At 37.0% G+C, this 9,876-nt stretch overlaps 1 protein-coding gene across 1 annotated transcript; it reads right to left on the bottom strand.

The window, feature by feature from the left end:
- Positions 1–7,539: 7,539 nt before the first annotated feature.
- Positions 7,540–9,568, bottom strand: LOC128856765 (uncharacterized). The gene has a single exon (XM_054092079.1). It carries the CDS (start codon positions 9,434–9,436, stop codon positions 8,384–8,386), a length of 1,053 nt encoding a protein of 350 aa, XP_053948054.1. The 5' UTR covers positions 9,437–9,568; the 3' UTR covers positions 7,540–8,383.
- Between the last annotated feature and the right edge of the window lie 308 nt (positions 9,569–9,876).

Consider the following 9,876-nt stretch of genomic DNA (forward strand, 5'->3'; position numbering starts at 1 on the left):
GGAAAGTCGACAAACTACGCACAGATATGCCAGGAAGTGGGTGGCAATGGAAGAGCAACAAAACTAGTCAGTTTAAGAAAAAAGTGAATGAATGAATGAACTGCAATGAGAAACTGCCAAATGTCTAATGAACTACGAATATTCAGCTAAGATCAGAGGCGGCTTTTATTTGTATGGCGCTGGGTATGATTGCCTGAGCATCCCAATTCGCTGTGTGACCCCAAACGACTTGCGTAGTTGTTTGAATTTTTTTTCTTTTTATTTAGTCTTCAAATGTGCGTCATTTAAATTCAAATTAAAATTTTCCCCATAAATAGTTATATAAGTGGATATTTAATTTAACTTTTACCCATGAAATGCTTAACGCACGCACACATACACATGGCAACGCACAGAAACACACATAAAACATTACCACAAGCCGCAATGTGAAAATTAAATGCTGCTCTGCACATTAAAATGCTGATCCTAAAAGTATATTACGCTCATATGTTGTCTACATAATAATTTGAGTAGGAGCGTCGACTTTGTTTGAAGCACTTTAGGGTTAACATACTTTCAGGCGACAGTTAGTAATTAAATGCTTGAGCAACACTTGCTACGTTCATGAATATTTTATTTTTTGGAGAAATTGGAAAATAAATTAGAAAATAGGTAGATTAATTTTTACGGATAAAGGGCGCTGATGGAAAATTCGGATAATTCAATTTTGGTAAGAGATGAATGATTAATAAACAATTTTTTTTTTTAATTTCCTTCCAATAAATTATTTCTTAAAGAATTAGGTTTCGCTATCATAACATTGCTCGCAGCTATCGCTAGTAATTGCCATTTATAGGCTTCCACTAAATGATATGAAGGACGGAATGTATCCATTCAAAGACAAATAAACAAAAATAAAAAACAAATAAATATATGTCAATATTTTGTTGCTTATTTGCTGGAAAAGCGTCATAATCAGAAAGAAATTAATAACTACGCTGAAAGTACCAACAGCTCTACTTTTATGCTATTTAAAACAAAAAACTTACTTAAATACTTTGAAACCGGTTTTATTGAATTTTTATTTTTTTGAGTTATGACGTTATTTCAGATTACGAACGATACAAATGCTAATAATTGGCATATGAACTGTTTCTATGCGGCGTGGGCCACCTTTTTCTTTTCATTTGTATTACCTACCGCGCTGTTTTGTACCTATAGAGGAACCTGAAGTGTAATACCGTCCCCTAGTGGCAGCAGAATGCAGAAAGGCACACCTAGGCCGAATGAGCCAATTAGAAAGAGATATATCAAAGAAATTCAGGCCAAATAAAACAAAAATCAAAAATATATAATAAAAAACAATAAACTAAAAGAAAATATTATAAAATAAAATGAAATTTGGAGAAAAAATTAAAATAATTTAAAATATTACTAAGATTACATTGAGCTGAAAGCCGAAATTTAAATAAAAGACACATTTTTATTTTTTTTTTAATCTGGCATCAGCCTCATCAAAACCAAATAGAAAATAAAATAGAACAAAAAAGTAAAAGGAAAATAAAATAAAAACAGATAAATAAACGATTTTCCTTAAAGAAATTTTAGCGGTGTTAAATTTTGTGAGGCCGTCAAAATACAAAGGCCCATCGAGTAGATCCAAAAATTGTATGTAATGCACTACTTCCTTCGAAATGTTAGACCGTCCCCAGTTTTAAGCATTCACTAGCTTTGGGGTTTGAAAATCTCTCTTTCTAGCATTGTTTGCTTTCACTTTGCTTCGATGGAGCTTCCAGTTTTCCTTTGTGAAAAAAGCTTATGTTCATTTAGTTAAAGTCAAGGCCAATATAGGCCTATAGACATCGAAAAATCGTAAGAAATATATATGCAATGTATTACATACATTTAAGCGCAGTACCAAATACGTATAAATTATAGCGGCACACAGAGAAAATCAAAACAACGAGAAGAATAGGCGACTCTTGGCAGTGTACTTGTGGCACGTCGCCAGTCGCACGTGCGTATCCTTTCAATTTTTTCGATTTCCAAAGCATTGAAATAAATAAATAAAATAGGATTTTACATATGCACGCGTGCACAGCACACACACATGCACAACACATATCTGATGCTATATTTAAATGCAATGGCTTTATACGATTTTATTTATTTCTATTTCTGATTTCTCTTTCTAAGTGAAATAGGTTTCTTTTTTTAATTCTATTTTATTTATTTATTTATCAGTGCACTTCTACTTTTGCGTTGCAATTTCGAAATTGCAAATCTAATGGCAAACTAATACTCTCACTCAAACGCATGTGTGTGAGTGTGAGTGCGTCTTAGTGGAAGGATTGAGAAATTGAATGCGACTTGCGTTGTTTGAATTTAAATTAAAGTTCAGTATTAATAATTAAGCTTCGGATTTCTCATTCTAAACTTGGCACGTGCTTTCAAAAGAATATTATTTACAAGCACAAACGCATTTACTCACACATGTGTGCAATGGCATGCTGCCCCTTAAAGCTTCACATTTGCAATTTGAGATTTGCGATCGCAGTGAAAATGTGAAATTAAATGCTTACTTGTCTTTGGCGACGACGTGCGCTGGCAATCAATGAGCTGAGTGAACGAGTGAATGCATCAATGGGTTAACTGTGCGCGCACGTACACTCCACCACACATTGGATTGTTGCATAGTTCTGGATGGAGACAACTGTGCAGTGGAGCGCTGCTATTGCCCGCCAGTCAATCAGTTCATTTCGGTTTAATTGCGCGCGTTTCTCTTTGAGGCATTCAATCTTAATCAAGCACGCTTTAAGCACATTTGCATTCGCTTTTATGTAATTGTATGCGTGTGTGTATGTGTGAGACTGCTTTGTGTGCGAAGTATCGTCTAACTGCACTTTTCCATCACTAATCTTTGGCGTAAAGCGCATGAAATTGGCGCCAAATGCTTGCCATGCCTGCAAATGGTTGAGTCAAAATTTAACGGAGTGAAATTGGGGAAAAGCGATCACAGCAAAAACATATATTTAGGCGTAATTTCTCATAAAATAGCGATATGAGCAAATTTTGCGTATTTTCAAATTAGCCAGCAGAGGCTTGAAAAAAATCGTATTTTGGCTTTTCTCATAAATTTATGTACTAAGGATGCCAATATTAGTGCGATACTTTCGGAATACTTTTGAAATAATCCCGAAATTTCGGGACACGTTTCACGATCTAAATTTCTGAAATTGAGTTAAAATTCAAATCACATTTAGTGTCCAAATAATAGCAGAACTATACAATATTTTGATATAACTTTATTAAAAATATGCTGAAAATTAGAGATAAATAGGTTTTCTAATATTATTCTTATACTCGTACAAAAAACTACTCCTTATCCCAGGCGTAAATTTCGTAATTTTTTGGAGTCTTATTTAAATTTTATTTACTTTATTTAAGGTTTGGACGGAACATTTTGCTCCAATGCCTTAAAATTTCTATTGCGCTAAAAACGAGTCTCACAAAAATTATTATTATTATTATAGAGTTACTCCATCTCGGTAGGGTTCGCAACTACCGGAGATAACATGTGTCCCGGATATCCGAACATTTTAAGTTGAGAAATCTGCTCAATTGCCTAATCTACTGTAAGAGTTACTACTTGAAAGCTAACCGGAATCTAAATTTCCTGTACATGAAACCAGCCACAGATATCACCACTTTTCAAGTAAACTGAGCATATATTCTCGAATTGTCAATGAAGTGTATTACAACTACCCCTTTGCACGTCAAAAAAGGGAAAAATACAGGGTTTGCTTGAAGAGTAATGAGCCTCCCCGCGCGGAGCGTCTGCCAAGCGATCAACCGAATCGGCTGGTGGAAGAAAATGATCGTTGGACCTTCCCCTTCCACTAGAAACCGGTCCCAGTTCGCTGGCAACAGCGGTGCTGTCAACATCGCCCCGCGCGTGAAAGCTGCTTTAAAAGTGTGTTAGGATTTTGCAGTGGCGAAAATGCAGCGATCGTTGGAGCAACGTTACTCGATCAAATTTTGCGTAAAGCTAAACAAAACGAGTACCGAAACTATTAGGCTACTCAAGGAGGCTTACGGGGACCAATCTCTGTCCAGTGCCCAGGTAAAACGTTGGCACAAGTCGTTCAGCCCGACCTCGTCAGCAATTGGACCCTTCATCATGACAATGCGCCGGCGCACACCGCCTTCCTCTGCACCTCTGCATTGGCCAAGATGGGGATTCCGGTGCTTCCCCACCCTCCCAACAACCCAAACCTGTCCCCTCCGGACTTTTTCTTGTTCCCGCGCCTGAAAAGAAAGCTGAAGGGGAGGCGTTTCGACTCCATCGAGGCAATCCAAAAACTTGTGACACCGAATTGAATGCGATTCCGGCGGATGAGTTTAAAAAATGTTTCCTGCAGTGGAAGGACCACTACCAGCGGTATATTGACGCTCAAGGGTACTATTTTGAAGAATATTAGTTGTATAAGCCAAAAGGTATAATAAAACTGCTTAAAAAAATAAGGCTCATTACTTTTCAATCAAACCCTGTATGTATCGGTATTAATATCGTCTGTTTTCAATAAAGTTTTATTTATAATTTGTTCTACCTTTGAATTTAAAAAGTTATACATTATCTAAGGATTCACATCAACATCTTACCGGGAGCAAACATTTCTTATTTGCGTACCTCTTTCTATGCTAAATTTCGTACTTCTGACATCTCGCCGTCCCGAAATCAAGGGATTTGTATATTTAGATTGTACTACATATCAACCTCCCTCCCCCCATGGTAACTTGTGGATTTCGCAGAGGACCATTTTTAACATCATCTACTCATATTTGGCCATAAAATGTAATATTATTCTAAAATATATATAACAATAAAAACAAAGAGAGATCTATGTAGTAATAGTAGTCCCTTGTGAACACAAAAAGTTCGCTTTTGTTATTATTATTATTATTTATTTAAAAATGTAAATAAATTAAAAATTTTAATTTAATTTCGAGCACAAGCGGCCTTTGGTTAGAATTTCACTTTTAATTTACATTCCAAAAACGTATTTAATATTTCTAAATTAAATTTTTCTAGGTATTATTTTCCATGGCCTACGAAAGAAGTATTTACCTATACACGCAGTGCATTTACTAAAACAAATACCAAAGACATATCACAAGTAGTTTTTCATTTTATATCAAAAACCGCAATAGTATGCGCTGTCTCCGCACACAACACAGGTAAGTGAACAAACGGAGACATAAATATTTGAACACGTTTGTGACTGCTCACAACCATATGCATGTATATATAAGTATATGTATATGTACACAAATATAGACTTCAAGAAAAGATTCGCCGCTGCGGCTCATATAATTCTCAATGACTTGTGTTAGCACTTTCATTCATTTATTATTATTATTCTCACATTTCTTTTGACATTTCCTATTTTATTTATTTATTTTCTTCGCAAAAGAGACAAGTAAATTTAACTCACATTGCATTACCTGTGCGTAGTGAGCTCTTTTTATAGCGGCATAAAAATCATTTTTATGATCATTTTAAATTTAATTCAGTGCTTTCAGGACAGACAGAAATCAGTTAAAGAGGAAGAAAGCACATCTAAAATAACTCTCAACCACATGAGTACTCATCACACTTAACATTCAGTTCAATTGCTTGAAGTGAGATTTAGGGCACTGGGTGCGAGTGTGAGGTAGAGTGAAATGGGTAGTAGTGACTTGAGATAATACCGTTAACAAAAGAGTTTATTAAAAGCGCATAAAAAAATTAATGACAATAGCTTCAGCTACAGCTTCAAAAATTTATTGATACGCTTATTCAAAAAAACTGCTTTTCTATTTATCGAATTATTCTTTTTGGCATTTTTGGAAATTGCAGTTAAATTAAAAGTGGGCGTATTCAGTACACGACTTTGTTCAATACCAAGTTATTTTGGGTCAAGAGTAACATGAGTGCCAAACTTCGGTCAGATATCTTAATTTTCAAGCAAGTTATGCAGTTCTTCAGTCATGCAGTTCTTGCATTGTCCTCTCCTTCCAAGTAGCGCACTATTTGATCTATTCTACGGTGGTTGTGCCCCGCAAGCAGTCCTACCAACGATCTCATGGCATTTTTAGCTGAATTTTTAATGCCTTCCTACACAGCTTTTTCGAGAACTACTTGTGAAGGCTGCCTTTTCCACGCGTGGCGTACATTTCGAATTATGAATTGTGCCCCGCAAGCAGTGCATGCAAGGCTCGTATGCTTTGTTTGAAAAGTACTTTTGCTTAAAAAAATCTTTGCTCAGTTATATGGATTTTTAACTATACTGCATCAATAGTCCTCGTCACCTTCACTCATAAGCTCCTGGATCTCACAGGCAACCTCGGCTAAACTTTTGAATGTTAGGAGTTTGTTGCTATTAACTGATATGCAGGTCAGGTCTATGGTCCATGACATCAACGTGCTGACATAAATGCATCCTATTTTAAGACAGTAAGAACTTATTCCACATACTCCTGCCTGTCCTGTCCTGCCCTCTATTCTTAATGCCCCATCTGCCAATTTTTATATGGTTAAGTGCATTCTATAGGCCATATAATGCACAAGAATCAGCTCTTGGGTTCTTAAGTTCAGTTAAGTTAAGCTAAATTAAGTTGAATTAAGGTAAATTACGATAACTTAAGTTAAATTTAGTTTAGCTAAAATAAATTAAGTTGGGTTACGCTAAGTCAATTAAAGTTAAATTAAATTAGGTTTAGTAAATTTTAGGCTAACTGGGTTTCTAAATTTAGACCAACTGGGCTCTATCACTCAAAATGAGTGAAAGAATGGTAGCGGTTCTTTTTCTTTACATTTTTTGTTGTACGTATATAGTATATATATCACAAAACTTTTGAGCTCACTGCATGTGCGAACAAACAAATCAATTATTTCCACCCTTCATCATCTCTTCTTACTTCCTTCTTCCTTTCACCTTTTATTCCTTGCACTTTACCTAACCGTTACTCTTTCCAATATTTTTCTCTTCATTTTTTAACACACGTATTACAAATATTGCGCTTCTTTTCTGCTTTTTTATTATAAATCCCAAGTTCCAGTTTTTTATGTGCTTTCGCGCGCATATTTACGAGCCCAAGCAAGTACGCTTCAGTGGCCGATTTGACCATTAAAAAGCCATTGAGCGGCAGCTAAAATGGAGGTTTAGTAGCAGCTAGTGGCAAGCAAATCTGTGGCAATGGCGAGCGTACAAAGCTAGTGCTCTTTTGGCGCTTGACTTTTGGTTGCCTTTTGCTGCTGATTTTTTAATGAAATTTGTGTGTGTATGTGGATATGTGTGCAGTGCACATACAAATGCTTGTGCGTTTTTAGTGGTTTTTTTGGCTTCCTTTTTTCTTCCCGCTTTCTGACTCCTATTACTTTCGCATTCAAAAGTGCATTTTGTAGATTTTTTAGTAGTTTCTGGCAGCAACAGTTGTTAAGACACACATACGCAAATCAATTCACTCACATATTTAGGTGTGTACATATTTGTGTATGTACGATTATTTATTGTTTCGCATTTTAAGTTTGAATTTCATGCAGATTCGGTCCCTGGTGTACCGAAGAAAAAGTATTAGGATATTTTTACAGCAACATACATTTTATTTCATTTTTGTTTATTTATTTTGTATTATTTAATGATACTCTAAAAAAATACGCTAGTTATGAGTGCTCATTGCACAAAATTTTAAAAACATTCACGTCTGAATTTTCTTAAATTTGTTAGATTGCTTTCTGCAAAAATAAAAACCAATCATAATTATTTTTTGAAAATCTTGAAAATATTCTTAAACTGACCAAAATACTTCATTTATATTAAAGAAAATTTAATAATGAGTGACTTGATTTTCTGGAAATTTTTTACACGCGAGGCGAGATTGAGTGGACATAGACCAACTGCTGATCAGTTTCGAGCAGTGAGCTTTGTAGAAAAAAATTAATAGGAATATCAAAATATCCAGTATCTTCCATATTGTGGGAATTCTCCATATATGAATATTTCAATGTACATAATTATTTGCTATATTTGCTATTCCTCGTTATCTCTTCGCTAATTTAGTGGCCTTTTATTAATCTCCTAACCTTGGTTTCGTTTTGTTTTCACTTCTTGAATTTTTTGTTTTTCTGTATTCAACCACAATTTTTATTCTCTCTTTACCCGATCTTCTTCCTGCTACTACGCTACGTACCAACTCTCACCCTCTTCATCTGTCTTCCCCTTTAATCCATCACTCACTGCTTGAAAGTCCACTATCATGTTAATTATTGCTCTTCCCACTCATCCCACTTTCCCACTCAGTTATTCTCGTTTTCAACATCGGTGAGGTGCGGCCCACTCTTAGTGCTTTCATTTCCGCCTTATCCGGTTGCGCATGCTTGTTCTTCTGATGAGCCAGCCTTTTCTTTTTCATTTTCACTGTTTAGTTCTGGCGTAGTATGATCGGAACTCCGAAAATCACAGCTATTTTCCATCCTTGTATCTCCATTCATTCGCTTCGTGCACTCATCAACACTCACATTTACTTCTTGTGCCACTTGCTCTCTTTCACTACTGCTCTCATTCCCCTCACGCGTGCTATTCTCCGCTTCGCATATGCACAATCGCTTTGCGCTCGCTTCTATTTCCTTCTTCCTGTCTTCTCTTTTGCTTCCTCGCCTAAAAAGACACTTATTTGATGTGCTAAACGCAATTGTCTTCAAGAACTGCGCATAAAATCCCAATTTTGTCTCCAGCGCCATATCGATGAAGAAACGCTGAAAGTCTAAACGTCTCATTCGCCGATTACCTAGCGCATAGTAGTCCGTTTTACAATTCTCAAACCGGTACGTCATCATCACCGGGTAGAATTTAGGCAAAAAATGTGATGCATGCACCTTGAAGTTGGCCTGAGCCATAGTCAGTGGATTGCAATGCTCCATATCACGTTGTGGTTTACGCGTAAATACCACGCTCAAGCAGTAGGTGCGACCCTGCGGTTGCACGCACACCGCATCCTGCTCAGGTCTCACCATGTAATGCGTATTGGGTGTGAGGCGCCACAAGCTAAGGTAATCGTAAACTAACTGCACCACCCGAGGCAGCGAGAACTCATCGATCCGCAACCAATTGATACGTTTCCTCAAATTCGCTTTGGTGACCGCGCGTATGCTGTTGCGTTGCTCCTTCGCCGATGTCGAGGCGCCATTTATCTCCATAGCGGCAATGCGTGCAAGCTGTAAACGGTTATGGCGGCGTTCCTTACACTCGCACGGATACTTATAAAGAAAGCACTCTGAGGGATCTGAGAGTATCCAGACGACCGCTTCGTCGATGACAGTGTTCACAGTGACGCTGGCGGCTGCAGCTGCAAACTGCTTGCGTTGGACGGCCTCAGCGGTGGCGACACCATAGAAGGACGCGTTTTGCTGCATTGCAGTGCTAGCAGTGAGATGTCTGCTACCCACAAATCGAAAATTTAGACCAGCGAAAAAATAGATAACTTAAGATTTTTCAGTTAGAGCGCACGAACGTTTTTCGAGACCAAAAAAAATTGATTTATTGTATCAAATTTACATTGTAGGAAAAATTAATTTCGAATGTCAGTGCCAAAATTCAGAGACCGATCGAATTAATTATGTGGGCAGTAACCCAATAAAAATGTAAAGAGGGTAAGACTTTACAACTCTACTTTCTGTCTTATGAATGATTTTAAACCTTTTCTAGCTCGGAGCCATAATTACGTGGTTTTATCGCCTTCCGGGGATCCACTTTGTTGGAATGGTAAAGTGCTCGTCAGTACAACGATTAGCTCACTTCGCTTCAAATACTTTCGACGCCTACACGTAGCTACACGGCATTCCACTCGCGATGC

Source organism: Anastrepha ludens, chromosome 3, assembly GCF_028408465.1.
Source record: "Anastrepha ludens isolate Willacy chromosome 3, idAnaLude1.1, whole genome shotgun sequence".
NCBI lineage: Eukaryota > Metazoa > Arthropoda > Insecta > Diptera > Tephritidae > Anastrepha > Anastrepha ludens.